The sequence below is a fragment of the Ceratotherium simum genome, chromosome 12 (assembly GCF_057802395.1).
Source record: "Ceratotherium simum simum isolate JZ-2026a chromosome 12, ASM5780239v1, whole genome shotgun sequence".
In the NCBI taxonomy this organism is placed as follows: Eukaryota; Metazoa; Chordata; class Mammalia; order Perissodactyla; family Rhinocerotidae; genus Ceratotherium; species Ceratotherium simum.
In genome coordinates this window covers 57942209-57969712 of record NC_141911.1, presented here as the reverse complement: position 1 = coordinate 57969712, position 27504 = coordinate 57942209, and the positions used below count along the sequence as shown (strand labels likewise).

The 27504-nt window shown below is 36.4% G+C and overlaps 1 protein-coding gene across 4 annotated transcripts in view; it reads left to right on the top strand.

The window, feature by feature from the left end:
• Window positions 1–27504, top strand: part of AFG2A (AAA ATPase AFG2A) — a 347051-nt gene that overhangs the window by 286225 nt on the left and 33322 nt on the right. The window contains exon 17 of one of the 4 annotated variants that reach the window (XM_087437657.1): window positions 2940–3308. The exons of the other annotated variants lie outside the window; for them this stretch is intronic. Coding sequence (XP_087293783.1) covers window positions 2940–2948 — 9 coding nt within the window. The 3' untranslated portion in view covers window positions 2949–3308. Of the gene's footprint in view, window positions 1–2939; window positions 3309–27504 lie in introns of those variants that run through there. 4 annotated transcript variants of the gene reach the window in all.

Genomic DNA, 27504 nt, shown 5'->3' with positions numbered 1-27504 from the left:
TAACTCTTTATCTGACAGGTCTAACAACACATCTGAGATAGGAATAAAGATCCTAAAGCAGGGCGGGACACCGTTTGGCCTGGTCTCGAGTGGTGGTGTTAGAGAGCAGCTAGCAGCAGTGTTCCTGTCTGCAGAGTAAAGCGGGCCACCACAGCACTTAGTGACCTTCTGTAGATTGCCTGCCATGTGCTTGTCCCGCTGAATCAGAAACTGCCTTATGAAAACATGCTGCTGTAACCACCTAGTTTACCGTTCTTATGTAAGGTCCTTGTTATCTCTCCCCTCTTCCTTGTGCGTTTACCCTAAAATTCTATATCTATAGCCAGAATTTCAAAATACTCTTTGCTTACACAACCTACTAAAGTCACTGCTTTGTCATGAAACCATCATGACCATTCCACCTTTTGAACTCCTTTACACTAATGTCGGTTTCACTTGTTTAGCTCTTAGTATCTTTTTCCTTGTAGTTATTTTAATGTGAGCAGCCACCTTATCACCCCAAACAAACTGTAAGATTTTCTACAGCAGAAGCCAGGTTTTGTACTTCTTGGAGTCTAGCAAAGAAACCAATATCTCACAATCAGTAGATGGTAAGTAATGTTGGATGAATGATAGATTTATGTGTTGATTCTAAGTCATTTTGCCAACAAAAAAAAATGTCAGTTTTAACATTCACTAAGGTGGCACTTTCTAGTTTTATGTGTCTTTTTGTATACATTGTCTATATGAGCACCGTAACTCTATGGGAACAGTGCTATAGCAAAAAACTAGAGCCAAGCAAAAACAGTTGATATGTCTAAGATCCCACAGCAAGTAGGTGACAAACCCAGGACCAGAAACCAGATCTTTCAACTCCTCCTGAAAGACTCTTCATGCCTCTGAGTCAATAGAAGCGTCTTTGAAACTGTTGCACAGTTCCCTTTGACATCTCTGAATCTTTGATAAAGGTTTGCCTGCTCTTGGGGACAGTGCTTTAGCAAACTAAACAGCAGATGTGAAACATCTTTACATTTTTTATATGTTCTTTTCTTACAGTAGCCTTTAGCTACCTTGTTGTCATCTTCACAAAAATTGTAAGCTACCTGAAGTTAGGAACTATGTTTTTCTTTATTCATTTACTGTGTTCCCCAGGTATTGTGAATAAGACCTACAGTTTAGAGAGAAAGACATATAAACAACTAAGTTCTACATATAATGTGTTTATATGGCATGGTCTAGTGATGTGCAGAATACTGCAGGAGAAAGAAGAGAATGTAACTCACACTAGTGGGAATGGAAGGAGAGGATAGTTGATAGCCGCAAGGGGATAGTTGACCTGAGTCTTAATGGGTGATAGGAGTTCCCCAGTTAGATAGGGCTGGGAAGGGAACATCCCTGGCAGATAGGCAGAGATGCATAAAAGAACATGGTGTGTTCTAGATCCTGTTAAAGGTTGAAATATAACTGGAAAAAGAGTCTGTGTGTGGAAGTAGTAGGTGATAAAGTAGGAAAAGGAGGTGAGACAAATGTGAAGGACCTTGATATCGTCTGAACTTGCTTTTCTCCTTTAAGCAGTGGAGAACCATTGAAAAATTTATTAAGAATGTTGCAGTCAGATTTGTGTTATTGAAAGATTGGTGGCATTTGTGTCCAAAGCCACCACTAGCTAGCCTACCGAGCACTTTTATATGAATTAGAAAAAGGTGCACCTTCACCCCACTTGTGACAGCTTCCTGCCAGGGCACAAAGTTTGTCAAGCAGAGCATGAGCTTTCATGAAAGTCCCTATTTCAATAAGTCCTTATTTGTCGCCTTAGCTAGGCATCCTTGTATATGCTGGTATATGTACAACTTTCACATCTGTACAAGGCTGTCTCATTTTTGGCTTTTATCCACTTTTAAATATCCCTCACAGTGCCTAGCACAGTACCTCATATAAAGTTGACATGTATTTATTGAATAAACAAATTTAGATTTTAATCCAAGTAGATAAACTACTTTCTGTGACTTTAAGATTTGCCTCATGAGCCCTTGGACAAAAATGTTTTGTGAGTAGGATAAGTTGGGAATATTAAAGATGTCTTTTATGCATCATTATTAGCACATTAAACCTGCCATGAGGTACAGCACCTGGCATGAGTGGCCAAAATATTCAAAGTCAGGTGGATTATGTCTAACTATATTATCACTTGCAACTTTGAATATACGCTTTTAGGGTGAGTACCTTATCTCTGCAGCTCTGGTCACTGGCTAAAATATGGATACTCTGTTGTAAATGAATTATGACAAAATCCTCCAGAGCAAAAATCAAAATATACTAAAAGCAGATATTTAACCGTATGATTTCCTTCATTAAGTAGTAGATAATAACAACAATAAACAAACACATAGGGACAGAGATTGGATTGGTGGTTACCTGAGGGGAAGGGGGGAGGGAGGAGGGTGAAAGGGATAATTCGGTACATGTGTGTGGTGATGGGTTGTAATTAGTATTTTGGTGGTGAACATGATGTAGTCCATGCAGAAATAGAAGTACAATGATGTACACCTGAAATTTTTGCAATGTTATAAACCAATGTTACTGCAATAAACAAAAAATTAAAAAAAAAAAAAACAAAAAATAAAAGCAGATATTTAGACTGTAACTTTTAAGCCAGCCCTCCACCCCATTATTTTACAGTCTACATACTAAGTAGTAAAGAAGTTTGGTAAAAGCCAAGACCTAGACTTTAGTTCTATCTTGACCATTTACTGCAGTATTAGTTTGGCCAAATCAGTTATCATCTCTAGAGCTCGGTTCGCATATTTTAATAAGGGGGTGGGAATATGGTCTCTATGATCTGTTCTAGTGCTAAAAATCTGTGTGGTTATGTACCCGTCATAGATTAAATTAATTGTTTAAGGAATTCCTTAGGGGTTTGACCTCCAGGGACATATAACATGGTTGTGTTTTCCTTACAGTGCTTCTAGAAACCTGGAATCTTGCGATCTTGGTCGGTGTCTCTAAATCCTTGCTACTGTGGCCTAGAGATCCTTGTCATGGCACCAGAGGAATGGGAACCTTGAAAGACTGACAGTGATAGAAATCGCATTTTAATAAAATTCTCCTGAGCAAACTTTAACAATTTTTCACAGGATGGAAATGAAAGTTTTACCTGCTCAGAGATTCCAAGGCCCAGTGATTTTTTTTTTCTGAGACCTTTGGTTTTTCTGCTTTTCAACTTCCTTAAGAACAGCTAGTCAAGTTCAATATCTATGATTCTGGAGGCATTAGGATAAAAAGTGTTATAAAATGGAAATATGCAGCAGCCCACTTTTCCCTAAACTCTTTGTTAGGAAAGTAAATAAAGTTACAAAGTATAATGTTGTTCATTTTAACTTAGGTTTTTAAAACTTCCAGTGTAGGGAGATGTAATCATTCTCTCTATTTTCTAACTTCGACTTCTACTTAAATTGGCAATAAAAGAACCTTAATTTATCTTACCTGAAGGCTATTTTAGGAAGGATGTTTACACCAAAGCAAATCATCCTCCAGAACACCTTGTGCTGCCATACCTATATTACTGACTCCTTGCAAAGTGTTTACAACTACTGTCAGATTACAAGAAGCATTAGTCGGAAAGGAAATGGATGATGAATGAGAGGCTGGCTGGCAACAAACTTAATATAGCATTTTATAACCAAATACTGATGCCCCTCTATGGAGAAGCAGTATATCAAGCCAACAAGTTAGTCAAGACCTGCCTGATCATCTAGTCCCCACGCCTGGTATCCAGGCTAAATCTGTATCTGTGAAGAATTACTCAGGCCAATAGTAATGCTGATTTGAGCATTTTAACATTCAGCCTTGTTTCTCCTCTTCCAAATTCTCAGTCTCTCTATTGATTCGTGCTGGTTCTCCAGAATTTTTGCACAAACATTTAATCTATGCTTCTTCATCTTCAAGAGAATAAAATTTGAGAGTTCTACCAATTTGAGAGGAACTTATGATTTTAAAAAGTATAGAACATGCTATTTATTCTATACTATAGATTCTGGTAGAGTTGGATATTTTTGTTTGGTTATTTGAGGTGATAGAAGGCTAATTACTAATAATAGTCCTAATTGATCTATACAGTCATACTCTGCATAATAATGTTTCGGTCAACAACCAACTGCATATGTGACAGTGGTCTCGTAAGATTAGTACCATATAGCCTTGAGGTGTAGTAGGCTATACCATGTAGGTTTGTGTAAGTACACCCTATGATGTTTCCACAATGACAAAATCACCTAACAACCTATTACTCGGAATGTATTCCTGTTGTTAAGTGATGCGTGACTGTATACGAAAAGTATGCCATCAATATAGGTGGAAACTATTTCTTCTTTTAAGAACATTTTGTACTGCATGAAACTGCATTACAGTTAAGCAAATTATTCCAGTTATGGAATAAGAAAGATCTAAATCCAAACACCAGGTGTGCCTATTTCCTAGCTTGTGACCAGTTTCCTTATATGTAAATAAGGATAAGGAAGGTCTTTACCTCATAGATCTCTTGTCCAGATTAGAGAATTTATATAAGGTGCTTATCCTAGTAAGCACGTAGGGAATGCTCAGTAAATCATTTTTGTATTTTTTATAATCAGCAAATCCAATTTAATTGATCTCTAATATAAAAAACCTACAATTTGCTTAATTTTTTTCATATTTTGTTGCCTTAGATTTTATGATTACTCATAATGAGTGTTTCATGTGTGTCACGTTTTTAGTTTAATAGTGTGTTCTTTAAATTCAAACCATATTTCAGTTACATGCAGCGTTTATTTCAGCTGGTTTATATTTATAAACATCTATAATCTCTATTTTTATTTTTCCTTATTAAAGATGTGTGCTATTTTTTACTTTTAAATGAATAAGCTAATGTTTCTTTGCAAACAGTCTACATAATTATCCCTATTTCAGCATATTCGTTAAGGTAATTCCTAGTTCCTTGTGTACAACTTAATTCTTTTTTTTAATGGAAGTTTTGTTAATTAAAAAGAAAAAAATAGGGAACTTTGCAACTTCGGAAATTTGAGGGTTTCTGTTTCTACTAGAATGATCGTTTAGGAAATAAGCACACCTAATTACTATGCCCTTTCATTTAGGTTGTGATTGAACCCAAGTGTTTAGGTAAGACTCAGAACTCGAATGCTAAGGAGAAAAGCATTGCATGTCTGTCCTTTGGTGTTTGATGATGACATAGGGATATTCTCATTCTTCATCCCCAAATGACAGTAATGCTGAGTTCTCAACGGGGTCATTCTGTTAAAATGTTACTAAAACTCTATAGAATGGTTGTTCAGAGTTGCAATGCAGTCATTAAATTGTTCTTAAATATAACTTCCCTTAAGTTTTGGAAATTTAAAAACAGAATCTAAACTTGCCTTAGGCTAGAAAGAATTATTAAGATTTGCACAGCTCTCTTTTTTTATTTTGCTTATGTTTTAACCTTCAAATATTATTTCTGGTGTTCTTTAATAATGGCTAGCTCTCTTTTTTTATTAAAATTTGGAAAATGGCTTTTGATTTTATATTTGTGGGACAGTTTCTCTGTTCATTTGTGAGCAAAAACCATTAGGTATAAGGCACATGTCACTTTTACCATTGTGGAAGTTTCAATTCATAAATTAGTTATTTTCTCTTTTTCTTCAGAATTAAAAAATAATAATAACAAACTGTTTTTGGCATTTGGACAAGACATTCTTTCAATGGTAGCAAAAGCAGCCCCTTGGCATATTTTTATTCCCTTCAAAAGAATCCTAAAGGAGTAGTTTTATATTTAAAAGCAAGAATTATATTTAGTTTGCCTAGCATTGACTTCTTGCTAGAATCCTTAAAAATATAAAAGGTCAAGCAAACATTCTTCAGTATGAAAGTAGTCCCCGGCATTTCATTTTTTTTTTTTTTCTTTTTTTTTTTTTTGCTCTATGTCATAAGCCTAAGTGTCAGAACTAGAGATTAGTAGGGAGATAAATCCAAAAGTTGTCAATTCAAAATGAACTACTTTGTTATACAACTGAATTGGTCATAATGAGCATGAAATATGCATGCATGCACAAGTTCATAGAAGCTGGTCTGACATTTCATTTATGGCTTCTTTATGGTTTAATAAAAGACACATGCTATGAAATTAATATTTTGCACCTGCTGTGTACAGCACATCAAAAACTTTCTGCCATGTCTAGTCTACTTGATTTTTGAACCCTGCAGGGATATTTTCCTGGGTAAATTATACCTTCAGTGTTTTTAAATTATGTACTTTTTTCAAAAATATTTATTTACCAAATTTTAGAACATTTATTATGTAAAGCAAGTTACATTAATATTTTCATTCATTTTGTACTTGTATATAAAACTAGAAATCAATTATTGAATTTTGGGGACAACTCGAGTATAAGACTTGGTCAATATTATACATTATAAATTATGTAAAAATTGAAATACATTGGAGTCCAGTTTTAACATGATCTAGCTTAGTATAAAATCTGGTTTAATGTAGGCATGACTTGGATCCTACCACAGGTGGTTTATTGCAATTAGTACCAAAAGACCTCATTATAATAATTTTTTCCATAATAGTATCTTATAGCATAAAATAGTATATAACTGTGTTCTGTATTATTTTGAACTTTTATTTTTGCTTCTCTGGTAGTGATATATCCATAGGATCTCCAAGGGGCCTAAACATAACTTTACAGGTGTTTGAAGAATCAGTTGACTTGCTACCTGAACTGTGTACATCTGTAAAGCTATGTTTAAATATATCTCTATATATAAACTGATTGTGCCTTATACGCTAACCAACCATAAAGATTGTATGTTTTCTTCTTTGATAGCCAGTACTTTAGATGATCAATATGTAATTCATGTTTATAGTCATATAATAGACAAAATAAAGAATAAAGTAAAAGAAAATATTGTTCTCATTTTATGTGCTTTGTAGAGAAAGCCACAGGCTGAGTGAAAAAAAAGAGAGAGAGAGATCTCAGTGCTTAATAAGTTGAAATTTTCTTTCTTCTTTATCCTAATAGTAGTTGCTTATAATTTTTTTAAAGAGTCTGCTATGGACTGAATTCTTTTCCCACAAAATTCCTGTGTTGAAGCCCTAACTCCCAATGTGACTTATGTGGAGATAGAGCCTATAAAGAGGTAATTAGAGTTAAATGAGATCATAAGGGTGGGGCCATAATAAGGCCTCCTACATGCACAGAGAAAATGCCATATGAGGCTACAATGAGAAGGCTGTTGTCTGCAAGACAGGAAAAGAGCCCTTCCCAGGAATTGACCATGATGACATGATCTCAGACTTCCAGCCTCTAGAACCATAAGAAAATTAATTTCTGTTGCTTCAGCCACCCAGTTTATGGTATTTTGCTAAGGCAGCCCAAGCAGACTAAGACAGAGGCCATTACAGTTCACATCATTATAGCACAGGTCATGTTATATTTTGGATTTCTTTTTTTCTAACTAATAAAGATAATTTCTTTAATTCATAGTCATTAATTTCAGCCTGAATTGTCTTTGAGAACCATATGATTATAGTGAGTTCCTGGTTTACCAAAAATTTACTGTAAGTTGCCTTTTGAGAATTCAGAATACATTTATTTCTGGAAGCAGTGCTCCTATAGTGAATAGCTTCCAAGGCTAGTCCCCTGAAATGTATTACACCCCTGGTATAGGTAACCTAACAGTAGTAGACATAAGTTTTAGATTCTGAAAGCAGAACATGCAGTATTAGAGCCAACCAAAGGAAAAAGAGAGATTATTTTTTTCTTTTCTAGGCACAGAGCCAGCCCTATGCAAGATTACATTAGACAAAGTTTGTCTTCGCTTTATCTCTTTCTATAGCTTTTCATCCTTCATCTTCGACGTTCACTGCCCCACACTCTGCATCCCCTAGACCTACTTTTCTGGGTACTTTTTTTGACAGTCTCCATCAATTGTCTGATTAGAAAACAATCTGATTGAATCAATTCATCATAAAGCCAAAACTCAGGATCACTCTCAGAGGTATCTGCGTTTTAAAAAAATTTTACTCTTCTGGGGCCGGCCTGGTGGCACAGGCGGTTAAGTGCGCATGCTCCACTGCGGCGGCCCGGGTTCGCTGGTTCAGACCCCGGGGGCTCACCAACACACTGCTTGTTAAGCCATGCTGTGGCAGCGTCCCATATAAAGTAGAGGAAAATAGGCACAGATGTTAGCTCAGGGCCAATCTTCCTCAGAAAAAAAGAGGAGGATTGGCATCAGATGTTAGCTCAGGGCTGATCGTCCTCACAAAAAAAAAAAAATTACTCTCCCAAATGAATCTCTAACTGGTGGATTTTCAGATTGTATAAAAAATGTGAATAGAAGAGAACTCAGAAATATTCTAGTTTCCGTCTGATAGCTTTTCTTGCTCTTAATCCCTCTACCTTTTCTCTCTTCTGCTGACTTTCAAGATACTTAAAGGGCTCAAGATTCCATGTAAAAAAGGTTTATTCTACACCAACAATTTTTCCATGAAAAAGCATCCAATGAACATAAATAAAACTATTTACAATTTGCTGAAAGAACTTCCGATCTTTTCTGTTGTATGCAATTACATTTTCACATGGTTATAATCAAATTGCCTGGTACTTTTTATTGACTCTGTTGTATTAGTCTACCCTCATCTTAAACACTGCTATTGTATTTTACTGAGCCTTGTTAGCATTGATAATAGTAATAGAAAATTCTGCAGTAAGTGATTTTATAGTTGGGAAATCCTTGTATTTTAGAGGATAGTTTAAAACTTTGTCTCTTAAAAGAGCCAGGGTTCCTTGGGGTTGTCTCCAGGCCAGGGAATAGGAGCACAGAAGGAAGGATCTAGAGTCCCTCACCTGGATTTCGGTGGAGTACAGCTCTACTTAATCTGTAAGATTTTGTTTGATAACACAGATTTGTTCCTAAAAGAATTTTGGGGGGGCCGGCCCCGTGGCTTAGCAGTTAAGTGCGTGTGCTCCGCTGCTGGCAGCCCGGGGTTCGGATCCCGGGCGCGCACCGAGGCACCGCTTCTCTGGCCGTGCTGCCAGGCCGTGTCCCACATACAGCAACTAGAAGGATGTGCAACCATGACAGACAACTATCTACTGGGGCTTTGGTGGAAAAATAAATAAATAAATAAAAATTAAAAAAAAAAATTAAGAATTTTGGTTTGAAGGCCCCAATTTAGGAGGAAATTCATAGTTAAAAATACGAAAAATTGGGAGTTTCTCACACAAGCACCAAAAAGAAAACTGAGATAAAGAATAAAATTAATAACCAATTTCTGCCCTATGTAAGAAGCTTTTCTTTATTAGACATTTTTATACAAAATTTTTTGAAATTTATTAGTTATAGAAAGTATCAATTAAAGAATTTCCAAAGAAAAATATTTGTAGATATTTGGTCACCGATCCTTAAGCATGACCCCTAAAACTAGGACATACATGCTTAAGACCATATTTTGCTAGTATTTGTGTACAAAATCTGAAAAGTACTATTTTCTATTATCAAAGGACCAAAATTCTTTTCTCTTTTTTCAGTGATGTATTTTTATAACTTGAAAGTTATGTATGGGAATCTTATCTCCAAATGTTTATCTCACTAGAAAAATTAGAAATTTTCTTTTTACCTTACTAACCAATATGCTTTTAGTAGCTAAAATTATCTCTTACGGGCCGGCCCCGTGGCTTAGCGGTTAAGTGCACACGCTCCGCTGCTGGCGGCCCGGGTTCGGATCCCGGGCGTGCACCAACGCACCACTTCTCCAGCCATGCTGAGGCCGTGGCCCACATACAGCAACTAGAAGGATGTGCAGCTATGACATACAACTATCTACTGGAGCTTTGGGGGAAAAAATAAATAAATAAATAAAATTATAAAATTATCTCTTACATGGCATTTTTAATAATATATGTACTTTTTATTAATAGATTCTCTTGAGCAATTTTAGGCTTACAGAAAAATACATGGAAAATACAGAGTTCCCATTTACCATCTCACTCCCTCCTCCCAGTTTTCCCTATTATTAATATCTTCCGTTATTGTGATACATTTGTTTAAATTGTTGAGCCAATATTGATAAATTATTATTATTAACTATAGTCCATAGTTTACATTAGGCTTCACTCTTGGCGGTGTACTTTCTATGGATTTTGACAAATGTATGATGACATTTGTATCCACCATTACTGTATCATATAGAATAGTTTCACTGCCCTAAAAATTCTCCATCTTCCTCCCATTATCCCTCCCTCCCTCACCCTAAACCCCAGATCTTTTAACTGTCCCTCTAGCTTTGCCTCTTCCAAAATGCAGTGTAGTTTGAATCTTCTTTCACATAGCACTTTACATTTAAGGTTCCTCTATGTCTTTTCTGTGGCTTGATAGCTCATTTCTTTTTATCACTGTATAATATTCTAGTATCTACATGTGTCACAGTTTCTTTACCCATTCACCTATTGAAAGACATCTTGGTTGTTTACAAGTTTGGGCAGTTGTGAATAAAACTGCTATAAACATCTATGCACAGGTTTTTTTAATGGACTTATGATGTCAACTCTTTGGGGTAAATACTTGGAATGTGATTGCTGGATCATATAGTAAGAATATGTTTAGTTTTATAAGAAACTAACAAACTGTCTTTTAATGTGGCTGTACCATTTTGCATTTCCGTCAGCAGTGAATGCAAGTTCTTGTTGCTCCATATCCTCATCAGCATTTGATGTTGTCAGTGTCTTTGATTTTAGCAGTTCTACTGTGTGTACAATGCTATCTCATTGTTAATTTGCAGTTCCGTAATGACGTATGATGTTTAGCATCTTTTCCTATGCTTATTTGCCATCTGTATGTCTTCTTTGGTGAGCTGTCTGTTCAGATCTTTTGCCCATTTTTTAATTGGGTTGTTTTCTTATTGTTGAATTTTAAGAGTTCTTTGCATATTTTGGATACCGCTCCTTTATCAGATTTGTGTTTTCTAAAGATTTTCTCCCAGTCTGTGGCTTATCTTTTCACTCTCCAAACAGTGTCTTTTGTAGAGCAGAAATTTTTAATTAAAATGAATTATCAATTTTTTCTTTTAAAATATATTTAATAAGGTATTAAATGTATTCTTTCTATAAAAAGAGATCTATTTGGAATCAATTTATGCTTTGTAAATGTTTGTAGATAAAAATCACCATATTTACTCAAGAGTTTATTTTTGTCCTCATTTTATATAACTGTGATGACTTGTAACTTTTAATGGCAGGGGAGAATTATTCCTTTCAAGAACTGTTAGCCATGAAGAAAACCATTCTCTTTTCTTTTGAACATTATGGTACTGTATTTGAATCAGATATTTCTGCCTGCATGAATAGAAAAACATTCTCCTCAGAAGCTGGGACTCCCTACTCAACAGGAGCAGTTTTAACTTGGGCACATGCAGTATTGTAGATCACACACTACACAATGGCAGTACTATATAGCCATGTTTTAAAACACAGGATAACTGTACTAGGAGATGATAGATGAGGGGAAGCACATTTTAAATGAAGAAGTACATTATAGAAAGAAGTTTCTACGTTTTTAAAGTTTTGTCTGATTCAAGAACCTTGTCATATCACATGTTGGCAGTGATGTAATGGAGTCTCATTCTGTAAGTTCTGCTGCTAAGTCACCTTATAACCTTGAGCAAGTCTTAACCTCTTTGTATTTCCACTTCTTTACATTGAATGAAATCATTCCTGAGAGCCTTTCTATCTTTATAATTCTGAAGTTTTATATCCACTTTATGACTCTTACATTGTACTACTACCTATTATTTTTAAACAATATTAGAACTAATGTTAGGGGAAATGGTCTGCAGAAAACACAGATATGCCCACATGGTAAAATAGTTAGACAAATTCAAAGCAAGTAATTTTTTTTCACATACTGTATTTTGTGGGTTTTTTAAATCTTATTCAGAAGGTAGTTGAGGATTTTAAAATGATAGCAATTTGCTGCCATGTCTCTCGGAAAAATATATAATAGAATATAATCCTGGTAGGTACAAAGCAGCAAAACACAATCATTCTTTGCTAGTTCTACCCAAAATATCACATTGATAGACCCTGATTCTTTCTTGCTTGCCCCTATAAAGAAAGCAGGAGGAAGGCAGATTTAAAAACTAAGGAACCATTGTTAAATGGCATCCAGGTTATGTAGAAATACTGCCCTAAAATACTGGGATTCTTTTGGCCTAATGTTTTCATGCCCCACCTTGTTCTTGATTTAATTCTAGGTAGAACTACATTCTTAATATTTCTGTGAGTAGAATTCAACTTTACTCAGCAGTTATATACAGTGGATCATTTACTGATTCATCCATTCATAAAGAACAAAATAACTGTCACCTCTTATGGAACTCTAAGTTAGTGTCTCAGTAAACCAGTAACAGATTTGTAACAACGGTGTTCCTGGCTATCTTAAATATTTTATAGTGACTTAATAAGAGTTTGCATTACTCCTCTTTATTTTAACCAATATGTGGTTTTAACTCTGAATCTTTCAAGTAAGCTAAGTCATAAAAAAAATTTTCAAGAATTTCATAAATCATCAATGATGAAAAATTAGAAGGTCTATCCATAAAACTTTATAGTTCATGAGCAAAGTCTGGAACTTCAAGCATGCACTTTAGATTTTGAAGATAAGTAGGTGTCCATCTTTAGACCTTCCCATCTCTCTCAATATGAAATTCTGTCCCTCTTACTAATTAATTTATAGACTGAGCCCACCAAAACCCGTTTTTCCCCAAAAGATATTTCCCAAGCTGACAGCATCATTACTGTGAAAATACCTGTGACTAGAATGGAAAAAAACAGCAGAGGAACTAAAGGCTGCTGGGAATAACCAGAAAAGCCTGGAGTGACAGTCAATGGTTGGTTCCCTTTCCCTTCCTTTTTGAGTAACTGATGCGTTATCTTTTGACCCTTTTTGGTAAAATTTTCCTGTAGATAAATTGTATGATTATTATGGGATTAAAAAGGAGTGACATTAAATGAATGAACATTAGTTGAGCGCATACTCTTAAGGAAGAAAGGACTCATAATAAAGACAGTAAAAGACTTGAAATAGTCTTTATTTCAAAAAAAATAAAGTAGTGTGAAAATGAAAATTGCTTTTAAACTTGACTTCGATAAAGTTAACTACTACTATGAATTTTGTAGTTAATGTGAAGATTTCTGTTTCCAAATGAGTATCAGTGTGTCCCTTTATGTATTCAATAATGTCTTTTTGGTGGCACAATAAAAAAATACCCTGCCAAAATACTATAGTAGAGTAACACAGAGCAGTCTAAGATAATTTTTCCTGTTACATTGACTTAGCTTTACCTGTATTTTGTGGGTTTTTCTGTTGCCATAGCACACGTATGTATGTTGATATTCACCTACACACCCAGCTCACACCTAGATCATAGAAATTAAAACTTCACACTTAGCTGAAACCAAATTATTTTGCATATCATGCAGTTTTCCAAAATTAACAAAGCTACCTTATAGGAGCATAGAGTAAAGTAGAACCTTTTGTTACCCCGTTAAAAATGCCCATAGAATAGGTTGTGTCCTACATGTTACAACTACTCTAGAGAATGCAAGTTTGGCAGGAGAACCAAATACACAGTTATATTTGAGTAGCAATAACAGACAGGCTATCGTTTGGAGTTTAGTATAGATAATAAACATGTACCTTTGCTTTTTCGAGTCTCCGTCTCCTGTTTTCCTTTTTTTTTTTTTCCTCAGCTTTATTGAGGTATAATTGACAAATAAAATTGTAAGATATTTAAAATGTACAACGTGCTGATTTGATATAACATTGTGAAAGGATTCCCCCTATTATGTTAATTAACACATCCATCACCTCACATATTTACCTTCTTTTTTTGGTGAGAAAATTTAGCTTATACTCTCTTAGCAAATTTCAGTTATACAATACAGTATTATCAACAATAGTCGTCATGTTATCAGACATTTTATTCATCTTATTACTGAAAGTTTGTACCCTTTTACCATCCTCTCCCTATTTCCCCTGTCCTCGGCCCCTGGCAACCACTTTTCTACTCTCTGTCTCTATAAGTTTGACTTACCTTTTGTTTATTTATATTTTTTTAGATTCCACATACAAGTGATATGATGCGTCTTTTTCTGTCTGGCTTATTCACTAAGCATAATGCCCTCCATGTTCATCCATGTTGTTGCATTGGCAAGATTTCCTTCTTTTTTAAGGGTGAATAATATTCCATTGTATATATATATATATATATATATACACTACATTTTCTTGATCCATTCATCTGTTGTTGGACACTTTGTTTTCATACCATGGCTATTGTGATTAATGCTGCAGTGAACATGGGAATCAGATATCTCTTCAAGATAATGCTTTTGTTGCCTTTAGATATTTATCCAGAAGTGATATTGATGCATCATATAGTATTTCTATTTTTAACTTTTTGAGGAACCTCCATACTATTTTCTATAGTGGCTATATAGTTTACATTCCCACCAACGATGTGCAAGGGTTCCCTTTTCTCCACATCCTCACCAGCGTTTGTTATTTCTTGTCTTTTTGATAATAGCCATCCTAACAGGTGTGAGGTGATATTTCATTGTGGTTTTGATTTGCATTTCTCTGATAATTAGTGATGTTGAGCATCTTTTCATGTACCTGTGACCCATTTGTATGTCTTCTTTGGAAAAATGTCTATTCAGATCCTTTGCCCATTTTTAAATTGGGTTGTTTGTTTTTTTGCTATTGAGTTGTATGTGTACCTTATATATTTTGGATATTAACCCCTTACTGGATATATGGTTTGCAAATATTTTCTCCCGTTCCATAGGTTGCTTTTTCATTTTGTTACTGGGGTTTTTTTCTTTTTTTTTTGCTGTGCAGAAGCTTTTTAGTTTGATGTAGTCCCGCTTGTTTATTTTTGCTTTTGTTGCCTTTGCTTTTGGTGTCAAATCCAAAAAATCATCCCCAAAACCAATGTCAAGGAGCTTACCTCCTATGTTTTCTTACAGGAATTTTACAGTTTCAGGTCTTAGGTTCAAGTCTTTAATCCATTTTGAGTTGATTTTTGTGTATGGTGCAAGATAGGGGTTCAGTTTCATTCTTTTCCATGAGGATATCCAGTTTTCCAAGCATCATTTTTTGAAGAAACTATTTTTTCCCCAAAGTATATTCTTGGCTCCTGTATCTAAAATTAATTGTCTATATATGCATGGGTTTATTTCTGGACTCTCTTTTCTATTTCATTGATCTCTGTGTCTGTTTTTATCCCAATACCACACTCTTTTTTGTTTGTTTGTTTTTTTGGTGAGGAAGATTAGCCCTGAGCTAACATCTGTTGCTGATCCTCCTCTTATTTCCTGAGGAAGATTGGCCCTGATCTAACAGCTGTACCCACCTCCCTCTACTTTATATGTGGGACGCCTGCCACAGCATGGCCTGATAAGTGATGCATAGGTCTGTGCCCAGGATCCAAACTTGTGAACCCCGAGCCACCAAAGCGGAGCGCACAAACTTAACTGCTATGCCACCAGGCTGCCCCTCAATACCATGCTCTTTTGATTACTACAGCTATGTAATATAGTTTGAAATCAGGAAGTGTGATGCTTCCAGCTTTGTTCTTCTTTCTCAAGATTGCTTTGGCTATTCAGAGTCAGTGTACAGATCTTTTACCTCCTTGGTTAAATTTATTCCTAAATATTTTATCCTTTTCTATGCTATTGCAAATGGAATTGTTTTCTTAGTTTCTCTTTCTGACAGTTCGAAGCTGGGGTACCTAACATGTATCCAAGCTCCTTCCAGGGAAATACTGGTGGCTTGGTTTTATTGGTTGAGTGGGCTAGAGAGAGAAGGCAGGGGAAGTGTATTGAAAGGCCTTCGGCCAATCCCTAAGTGTGTGCTATAATTAGAAGCAGGACCCTCATGCTTGTAAAGTATGCATTTAGACCCCTTTCAGGGAAAGACTGGGAGATGGTGTTTTTGCCCCTTCCCTCTGTGCTGAGGCCCTGGGGAGATAGCTACAGTGAGTGTTCATGCACCCATGAAGTACTGCTTCTTTGTTTGCTATAGTCTTATGGGTCTCATGGATGCCAGCTCTGTTGGCTTTCAGAGCTGGATGTTTTGGGGGCCCATCCTTCAGTTGAGAGTCTTAAAAGTTGGGGCCCTAGATGTGTGGTCCAAACCTTTCACTCCTCAGGGAGAAGCTGAGAGTTGGGGATTCGTGCCAGATTGTATGGCGCTGTGCCAGGAGTGGGGTTTATGGAGAGAGGCATCTCAGCCTTTCCTACCCATTTCACTATGGGTATTTTCTCATTCGCCCAACGTATAAGAGTCTCTCAGCTTGTTTCTGGATTTCTTTCATAGAGTGTTTCTCCCTGTCTAGCTGTACATTCGGTGTGTTTGTGGGAAGAGGGAAGTTCAGGAACTTCCTGTATCGCCGTCTTGGCCGACTCCCCTCCTACTTTCCTTTTAATAGTATAAAATCAAACTTCTTTTGGTAATATCAAACAATGCAAACAATGAGCAAAGACCCGACCAGAAATGGATATTTCTTTGCCAGGGTCCTGTTACCTACATTAAGAAACTAACAGATGCCAAACAGAGGTTAGGACTAGAGCAGAATGTAACTTATGGTCTAGAGTCATCTTTTTGCGTTTTTTAATGAGTAATTTGGAAGCTTTGTTTGAGGACTGGTGAGTTCAAGCAAAACTCTGAGAAATGTTTCTTTAATCTGGGAGATTGGCTTGTTTGGCTTTGTTTAGGATTATTCAATTTCTTTCCTTATTTCTCTGAAGACCACCCGTGGACTTCATTTGCTGACCTTATTACAATAGTCTTGATTTACATTAGCATATTAAAGGTTGAAGATTCACTTGCTGTCAGTTTCATTTCCTGTTTAACACCTTGTTTTAAAGCATTACGCTTTGCCTTTCCTCACTATCTATCAACTACAGAGTTGCTATTGTCTCCCTTGTTTTAAAGGACATGTCTTCCCCACCCCTGAAGTAGAGATAAATTATCTTATTGGATGAGGAATACTAGGATATTTAGAAACATTTTGTTGTGTAGCTGCAGCTTCATAGAATTATTTGTTTGAGTCTTCTGTACCCACTCAGTTTAGATACAACGTCTTCCAGAAAACCTTTTCTGACCACCTCTAGCCCAGATTCAGTACCTCTACTATGTATCCCATAACACATTGCACCTTTCTCTTTCATATCTAGATTTTTGGTTTTTTAAAGCTTCATTAAGACAGAATCAGTACAAGTAGCTGTCGTTGGTTTTGAGAATCTCAACTAATGAGTTAGGATCCATCTAGGCCAGGTAATTTTGGTAACTTTAAGCTAAAATGGGTTCCTCAACTTAGCACTTGGTGATCATGGGAAAAGTTGTTGAAGATATCTTAACACATACAGTATAATAAAGCTCTAGCAGATTTTGCTGGCATAGCTTTCTTGTAATAGTTTCTGATAGTTTGTCATTCCTCCATGGCTATGGGAAATACTCAGGTTCACTTTGGAATCTCAACCACATGTTGCTATTATCTCATACTCTCTGTGTCCGCAAGTCTTTTTTTCGTTTCAAGGCTGTTATTGCAAAGTCTTGGAATGTGTGCTTCCTCAGCGTAGCCTTTAAGAACAGAACCCTTAAAAAGTAATTTCCAAAAAAGCCTTTGATTCTCCAATTTGCTCACCAAAATGCTGGTTATGCCTGTAATGCTACGGCTTTGTCTATTCTGACTGAAACCCAATGTCAGTGTCTGTGTTCTCTTTGGTGGCCACATCCTCCCTTCAGGCCAGCATTCATCTGGATGCTGTGGCAAAAGGAAAGGTGTTTACATACCTTTCAGCAAAGAATTCCTTCTTCTGTGGGCTCTAAACTGAAGTCAAATCGCCCTGTTTTACAGAAATATGCAAACCATGTAATTTTCAATGTGGTACTATTAAATATGTCCCCAGAATCAGTATATCCAGCTATTGTTTAAGAACTTCATGACTTCTGTTGCGTGGGCCACAGGAACTCACTCAACACACTGTATCACAGTTTTCCCAAAGTGCTGAATTGTAGGCTTCCCCAAGATAGGATCTCTGTCATCTCTTTGTATTCCCAGAACTTAAGCACTTAAGGGATGCTTCATAATTTTTTAAAAATAAAAGAATAAATGACTAAATGAAAAATGAAGTGCCTTGTGGGTCCAGATGCTGTGAACTTCGTAGACTCTTTCTCTTCCCACTTTCTTCAGAAAACAGCAATTATTTACACACATACATATTTTTTTAAAAAGTAAACAAACCAGCAACTCATTATATGCTCTCTGGTGATTTTATATACTTTATGATATATTAACATATTAACCTATCTTAACAGAATAGTAGAAAAAGATTTGTGGGAAAGTATTTCATCATGCAGAAGCATATTGCAAAAATTAATAAGAGCAACTAAAAGATAAGTACATAGTATCTCTCAGCTACTATTCGTACTTAAGATTTATAAGCATTATCTCGTTTGTGTCTTCCAACAACCCTTTCAGATATGCACTACCTTATGTCCTTGATTCTAATATGCCATCAATTGTAAGAGACATCATCAAATTAATAATATCTTTACAGTGACTCTGTGTGTTGGAGGCAGAGAGACTTCTACTTTAATGTGCGTATCTATGTTACAACAGATACTAATTTTAAATGTTAAACATTTAGAAAAGCATATCTTAGTAACCTCCTTAAGTACTTCAGCAGTTGAGATCCAGGTCACAAGATACAGCAGTTACAGCGTGCTGGCATGGTTCTGCACACAGGTGGCTCTGCATGTTGAGTGCTGACTTCTGAGACATGGATTTGTTGAACCTATGAGGTGACCTATAGAAACTGTTGAACATCATTAAACAAATTCAAGAAACTTCTCATTAAACGTGGTAGGCTGAACACACTCATTTACATCTGCCCCCTTCTGAAACCCTACTAAAATGAAAGTAATAAGCATACACCAATAATGACAAAGAGAATGACGAAGATGACAGCAGATAAAAAATATAAATAAAATTTTTGAAGTTGGACGATAAATGAGCAGGTTAGAGTATGCTGAAACCTGTAGGCAAGAGAAACCAGTAAGATGCAACTGATTACTACAGAACTCAAGTAAGACTCAAGAAAGGATTTATAATATAGGGCACCTCTGAAGAAGAGGGGGAAGGGCTGAAAACAGGATTTGCTGCAAGTCTTTACCTAGAAGAGGTAGACTCCTAGATTCTTTCCCCTGCTCCTCACAGACAGGAATGACTCTCAGCAGAAAACTGGAGCTTTGTTTTTCAGAAAAGTTGAGCTAAAGAGGTTCTGAACATGGAGATAACAGTTCGATCTGAAGATGGGGGAGAGATGACATGTCATACCCAGGGCAGGGTATTAAGTGAAAGTCTATATACTTCATGCTAAGACTTCCATGCCCCCTCCCGTATTCTGCTTTTGTCATGCTGGCAGCCAGGCAGATGAGTGGAAGATTGCTCTCTGCAGAAACTGACTATTCGTTTAAGAGAACAGCTCTACAGTACTTACATTTGGGGGAATTACAGTAGTGAAGACCACCAGCTGACAAGCCTAACCCATGCACACAGAGTTTCCAGTTGGAATTTTAGTGCCTCATTCCTAAATATGAATGGAAAACTAGGGATCTCCAGTATTTGAAGAAAGCTTTTAATGTGAAAGAAATTGAGAAAATAGAGACAACAAGGGAGCAGGTGAAAAGAGATATAAGAAAAAGATAGTATAACCATGAAGCAAGCACCAAAGGCTCTACAAAAAAATATTCAATTGTTCCTTAATTGAAAATTAGAAATTTTCAGGTAGAAATTAAAAAATGCAATAGAGGAATTGAAAGAGAAAGTTGAGTAAGTCCTCTAGAAAGTAAAACGAAAAGACCAAGAGGTGAGAATTGGAGAAATGGAGACATATGACTAATAGAGCAAAGAGAGAAGTCAGAGGAGAGAAAAGGATCAGAATTTCTTTCCAAGAATTGAACATAAGTTTATAGATGGAAAGCCTCTACCAAGTGTCCAGCCCCAACCCATCACATACAAAAGACTAAGAATTTGGATTGCTGCAAGATTCTCTATAGCAGCGGTAGAAACTGGAAGACAGGAGAGCTATGCTTTTAAATTTCTGAGGGGAAGTGATTTCCAACCCAGAGTTCTGTGTGTAGCCAAACTATGAAATCAAATGTGAAGATGAAATAAATATATTTCAGACATGCAAGATCTAAAACAAATTTATCTCCATGTACCTCTTTTTAGGAAGCTACTGGTGGATGTGTTCCACCAAAAACAGGGAAAAGACATGGGATCCAGAAAACAAGCAGTTCAACGTAGGAGAGTGGTGAAGCGAATTCCCAGGCTGATGTTGCAGAGAAGTTCCAGAAAACACATTTTTAAGCTTCTCTATATAAACTGGCAAGGAAAAGTCATTCTTACCAGATTGTCACTATTTGGCTGACTTTGCTTTTCAATTGAGAATAAATAATAAGAAAGACTAGTAGATGAGGATAACATCAGATACACTTGGAAATTATAAAAGCAAAATACTGTCTCAAGAAATGATCATATGTTCTTTCCACCTCTTCATTCCAATCCAGAGCTATGTTTCTCCATGAAAGCTTTATTTTAGAATTCAGTGTTAGTCTTTTCTATCATTTTTGAAACAGAAGATGAGTAGTTTCCAAAAGATGTTAGTAGTGGAACCTTTTCACCTCCCTCAAATAAAACCTTATGTGGGAAGACCACTATATAAAAGAGATGAGAATGAATCTGCCTTCATTGGGACCTGTGCCGCCTACATACCTTTCCCTCCTCCTCCTCCTGTGACCTCTGAGGCACCTTGGAGACTCTGCAGAGCAGTTTAAAAACTATTGCTCTAGCTAAAAAAGCTACTGAACACATGGCTTGTTTTATTCTTATTTGTCAGAATTATAACCTGAGTACTTATTAGTTTCATGAACTCAAGAAGCACAACATTGTGGCATTGCTTGCATAGTGAGGTGGTGAACCTGTGTATATGTGAAATGCATGCTAAAATTCCGTCTTGACAAGTTTGCACCTATCTGCATGTAAGAGTTAGCCTCATTTTTAATGAAATATCTTTGCCTTGGTTTCAAATAAAAGTTGGAACCTCTAATTTTTACATTGCTGGCATTTTTAAGTTTGAAATTAACAACTCATATCTTTTCCCTCGTAAACATGAGCTGAGGTAAACATGGAGCGTCAAAATAGCACTGTATTTGGGGTATGGGAGCCTGCATTTCAAGTGCTCCTTGTAATATGTCCTTTGTCCCTCTTAATGCTGTCCTTTCTATTTTCCCATGTTACCCCTGTAAAAGAAACTGTTGACAGATTTATGGTTTTAAATAGCTTTCCAGATACAATCTTCTCTGGTACATAAAACTAAAAGATGAGGTTAAAGAAGAAAAACAGATAACTTAATGCTATGAGAATTTGAGTTTTTGTATAGTGTGGTCATTATAGAATGTCTGTCACATTGGAATTGAATCTGCCTGTGTACCATGAAAATGTAAAACGCACAGTACTAGAGCATGGCAACAACTTTTCAGTTTGAAAAATGATTTATCATGATGAGCATTAAAAAGGCCAAGTTTATTGCCTTTATTACCTGTATACTTTCTGTGGGGAAGGGTAGTCCGTAACCAAATGTTTTATGAACTGGTTAATGTTTAATATTTACTTGGAAGGCTTAGAAATATAATGAAGAAATAGCTGTAAATCTTGTATGCTTTGTGCATCAAAGAATTTAAGTTTATGTTGCTTTCCCATTTACCTATTCCTTTTAGATTCTTCAACTAAATAATGCAGAAAACATAGCTTATGAAAAATTAAAAGAAAGTAACATTTTAAAAACTCTACCTTTTATATCTCTACCTGTAATTTTGAGAATTAAAACCTTGACAAGTGCATATCTTGACAGAAAAGTTCTTTTAACCTGAAACTTGATCAAAGTACAATTAGAAGAACACTGAATCGCAGCTAGAGATATTATTATCTTCTTATGCTCAACCTAAAATGCGTATGCACAGATTACCTTTTAAACTCAGAGGATATGTTTTTATCTTGAAGACCATGAAGGTCAGTTACGTGTGAAAATCATCAAGCAGTCCATCATTTTTATCCCTCAGTCATTCTCTAAGGATACTTTTTGTGACACCTGTGAAGAAGCAGAGCCATGGAGTTATATCTACCTAAGTAATAGGATGTACCCAAATTTAGCATGATTGATGATATCCTTGTAGTCTACTACAGCCCAATGCTACAGAGTGACTGTAGCACTCCAGAAAAGCCCCTCACCTAGGTACCTTTAAGGAAAATTATGCCTTCTCAGCTTGGCAAGAAAATAATAGTTGGACTGGCTTGCAGATGTTCTTCAGTTCTTTTTTATCATCTTCTGGTTTTCCACCACGGAAACAGTTAAAAATATCCATCTGTTATTATTTTTCTTCATTTTGTTTTAATTAAATGAGGATCCTCTTGTTATCAAGAGTTGACAGCACCAGTGAATTCCTCCCAGCAGGAATACAGCAGTGCACAGCTCCAGGGAGGTCCATATGAATATCGCTTCTTGAATTAGGCAGTGCTCAGCCACTGTGGCCTTTGGTAGCCTTGCCTGGCAGCCTCATTTTATATAGCTTTTCATGCAAGGTTTATGCCTTGAAGGATGTCCTGATCCCTCTGAGTTAAGCTTTCCTCTTATTCTCCTTTGGTTTCTAGCTGGTTTACTCGCTCCTGAGAACAAAGTTCCCTGGGTACTTGAGACCCATTGTTCATTTGATGGAACTGAGATACACATACATTTGAATAAATGTAAGCTTTTTCTTTGCCATTTGTAACTTATACTGGAAAGTCATCCTGGTCATACAGTTAAGATTCTACCCTGGGCATTGTTCTTAATATGTCACTGGTTTTTTTCATGCCCCAAAATGATATTGATAATTTCAGTTTTCTCACTGGAACATGAATAAGATTTACCTATACTCATTTTGAAAGGTTTATTTCATGTGCTAAGAACCATGATGACATTAACAATAATGCACTACAGGACACAGTGAAATTCTTTGAGGTGTTGGCAAGAATGATCTTTTGTATCAACTTATACATGCTTCCACCAGTCAGCAAAGGCAGCACAAAATTTCATCACTCAGTCTTGATGCTCAGATAACACCCGTAGTCAGGATGCCATTGTTGAGCTTTTGTCTACTAGAAAATGTTTTGCTTTTGTTTTCAAAGATGGCTGTTGACAGATAACCCATTCTCTATGTATGTGGATATAATTGAAAATACCACTGTGAGTTCAGTAGACCTTTCCCTACCAAATACACACAAAGTCCATGTTTAGGATTTTGCCATTTCCAAACTTGGTTATGCACAACTATGTCTTGAATCTATGAACTTCCCCTCCTCATTCCTTCATGCTAGTTTGCTGTTTAACAGTATCATTCCCCTTCAGTCTCCAACACTGGATGCTAAATGGCTGTAAAAAATTAGTTTGGAGTTGCTTTGCTTACAGTCATCTCACATCAGAACCCCACTTATCAATAAGCTTCAGTTATTCTCTGGAAGTTGCTCCACAAGAGCTAGAACTTCAGGAATTAGAGACAAGTTATAACCAGAAGGGGAGCATATCCACCTGTAGAAGTTTATAAGGACACATGAGATATAAGCCTCCTAGACCGCTTACGGGGACTTAGACTTGAATTAGGTTATAAATGATATTTGTTGGAAAAAAATGGTAGATAAATCCATAGCCACTAGATTTTCTTTTGGCGTTCGTTCTACATTCAGTAATGAAGTAATATGTTAATAATATTAGTAATGTTTGCCACAATTTTGTTGAGCAGTTACAATGTGCTAGACATAATAAGTACTTGACATAAGTTATCTAATTTAATAGAACAACCCTATGAGGTACAAAATTAGTGTACTCATTTTACAGAAGAGGAAACTGTAGCTTAAAGTAAATTTTTCAAGATCTCACAGCTAATAGCTAGTGGAACCAAGATGTAAACCCAAGTATGACTCCACAACCTATGCCCTTAAATCCTAATTTCTTGGTTATCTATTGTTCCTTTAGAATGATTTTGAATGTTTTCACTAAACAGGGCGGGGGGAGGGGATGAATATGGTTGGGAGAAGACAAAGGTGCTGACAGTAGATTTTCTTCAAAACTTTGAGGAAAATGATTTTGACCTAGCATAATATGCCAAACCAAACTTTAGAAACAAGAAGACTGAATAAAGGCATTTTCTAATATTCTAGAAGGGACTCAACATTGTACTCTTTTTTACAAGGTTACCTATGGTTGTACACCAGCTAAACAAAGGAGTAATTCAAGAAATACGAAGACCTGGAAGGAATAAGAATGGGAAGTTTAGGATGAGAACTGTGCTGCAGGTCTAGAGAGCAGTTAGTCCATATGTAATAGGAGAATGTGGGGTTCTGGGACACAGGTGTCAGGGTCAAGGGAAAGTGGTCTCCATAGACTAAGTATTGTGAGTGAGATGCCAGAAGAACACAAATTTTGAAGAAGGAAAAGAATAGTGTGTGTGTTGGGTTAGGAAGAGTCATTAGATAATATACTTAAACATTCTTGATTGATTTTCAACTTTAGAATCAATCTAGAGAAAAAGCTTAATTATGGTTACAGAATAGAAGGTAAAAGTTATCAACACTAACAGTAATAAAATTGAGAGGAGGAAGGGGACAGAGAAATACATTGGAGAAAATGACATTAATATCCTAGTCTTACAAAGTAGGGAATCAAGATATATACTGTTTGTAGTTAATGGAACAAGAAATAGAAGTTAAAGCATATAGTTTAATGTTACAAAGTAGGGCCAGCCCCGTGGCTTAGCGGTTAGGTGCGCGCGCACCGATGCGCCGCTTCTCTGGCCATGCTGAGGCTGCGTCCCACATACAGCAACTGGAAGGATGTGCAGCTGTGACATACAACTATCTACTGGGGCTTTGAGGGAAAAATAAATAAATAAAATTATAATGTTACAAAGTAAAAAAATGGAAAGTATACATAAGCTAAATAAACATGTCATAACGACATCAATAGATAATATCTGAAGTTGATAAATCAAGATTTAACAATAGGCAACCACAGAAAGATTAAAAATAAAAAAGTGGGGGCCGGCCCCGTGGCTTAGCGGTTAAGTACGCACACTCTGCTACTGGCAGCCCAGGTTCGGATCCCGGGCGCACACCGAGACACCACTTGTCCAGCCATGCTGAGGCAGCATCCCACATACAGCAACTAGAAGGATGTGCAACTATGACATACAACTATCTACTGGGGCCTTGGAGAGAAAAAAGGGAAAAAAAGGAGGAGGACTGGCAATAGATATTAGCTCAGAGCCAGTCTTCCTCAGCAAAAAGAGGAAGATTGGCATGGATGTTAGCTCAGGGCTGATCTTCCTCACAAAAAAAAAAAAAAAGTGTTAGAAATTGTTAGTCTGGGGAGTGGAATGGGGTAGGGAAAGAGAGAGCAAGGGGCTATTGCTTTTTTTATAACATCTTCCTCACTCATTTATTTATTTTAGCCATGTGCATATATTACTTTAATTTAGAAAAATAAATTTTGATTTTAAGGAAAAAATGCTTCCAAATTATGGACCTGCTCCACATTATCTTCATGTGTTTCTAGGTACTCGAAGTACCTTGACCAGAACAAAGCAAACCAGTCAAAACCTCAAGTTGGCAGGCCATTACTTTATCATGGATAACCCATGGAAAAATTCAGCTTGCCTCCAGCGGTTTCCAAGATGAAATCTAACCCTCACTGAAGGGACAGATCACAAAAGTTTCAACATAAATGGTGAAGGAAATTATGAGTGCTGTGTAGGAAGTCCAGAAAGGGAAATAAATGCAATGACACATCAAAGGAAGTAGAGAGCACTTCCAATGGAGGAAGATCAGAAAAGCCTTCATCAAAGAATTAATCTTCTGATGAACCTTTAAAAGATAAGTAGAGTTTTGTGAGGAGACTATGGGAAAGAATGCATTTTAGGCAGAGGGAGAGGCAGAGAAGGATGCAACTCAGTAAAGCCTGGGTGTACACTGAGAAATGGACTGTGCTGAGGTGTTTGGAGGTAAGGCTCTAAAAGTGTATAAGGATTATATTGTAGGGAGCCTAGAATATGTGCATGGCTGGAAGCTTGTCATTTACTAGGTAAGTGCCAAAGGACCTTTGAAGATTTTTGAAGTGGCATCAGAGCTATGATTTAGGAAAATTAATCTGGGAACAAGATGGCTAGTCAGGAAGCTATTACAAGGTAAGAGTGGTATAAAGTAGAAAGAAGACAATGCAAATGAAGAAAGAGAACAATGAGTAAATATCAACAATTACCGTAGTTGGTAATTGATGAATGAAAAGGATATCAAAACTGACTGACGTTTTCAGCCTGATGACTGGGCAAATGGTATTTATCAGCAAATATAAGAATGTAGTAGTTAAGTTTCTATTTGTTGTAAGTAAGAGAAACCAGCTAGAACTAACTTGAGCAAAAACAAACAAAACAAACAATGTTTTCAAAATAGACTATGCTCTCACAGTATTTAAGGAATAGGCCTTTGGAAGGTCAGGAGCTAGAACGACTCCACAATCCTCAACAACAGGAATTATAACTACTCTGCAGCCATGAATGTGAATCAGCTACCTGCAACTCTTCTTTGTGTCTCTCAGTTCCAAAGTCCCTGGAGAAAGAATATGATTGCCCCATTCTGAGTCATGTGTCTGCCCCTGAACTATTTAGCTCTAATGGGGATGCAAGGAGGGAAGGGTCATACCTTATAGATATGGCTGCTGGAAGACTAATTTTAGGGGTATTTCCCAGAGAAAAGGAAAGTGTTGTGAGATAGGCTATATATAATTGATTAATTGTATATATTCTATTCTTGAATTCACAAATTAGGCATACTTACCTTCCCCTACTTCCATATGTGAGACATAATACCTTGTTATTCTGTAAACAACTGTATATGTACTTTGCCCTCCCTAACTAAAGATAGCATTCAGAAGTGATACTATGTGACATTATTCTTGAAATCCATAATCTCCTATTGATTCCCATTCTTTCTATGGTTCCATCATGATCGCATCTTGCCTGTGGCCTTTCCAGATGCTGTAACATAGAGATTAAATTGCAAATTTAACTATCACCAGTATCCTCCATATGCAATAGTTAGGGAAAGGAAGAGAGTAGACGAAAAGCAAATGACAAAAGAGAGTGTCATTTAAAAAGAGGAAAGAAAAAAGGAAAAGGGTAGGATTTTTCTTTAGATACTCTAGCTATAAACAGGACAAAGTGCTAGAGGCTATATTCATAGTTTCTGCACTTGGCAGTGGGGCCACAGTATTTATGACTACTTTCTTCACTGATGCTTCGTGTTTCTCTTTGCCTTTGGTTAATATTTCACCA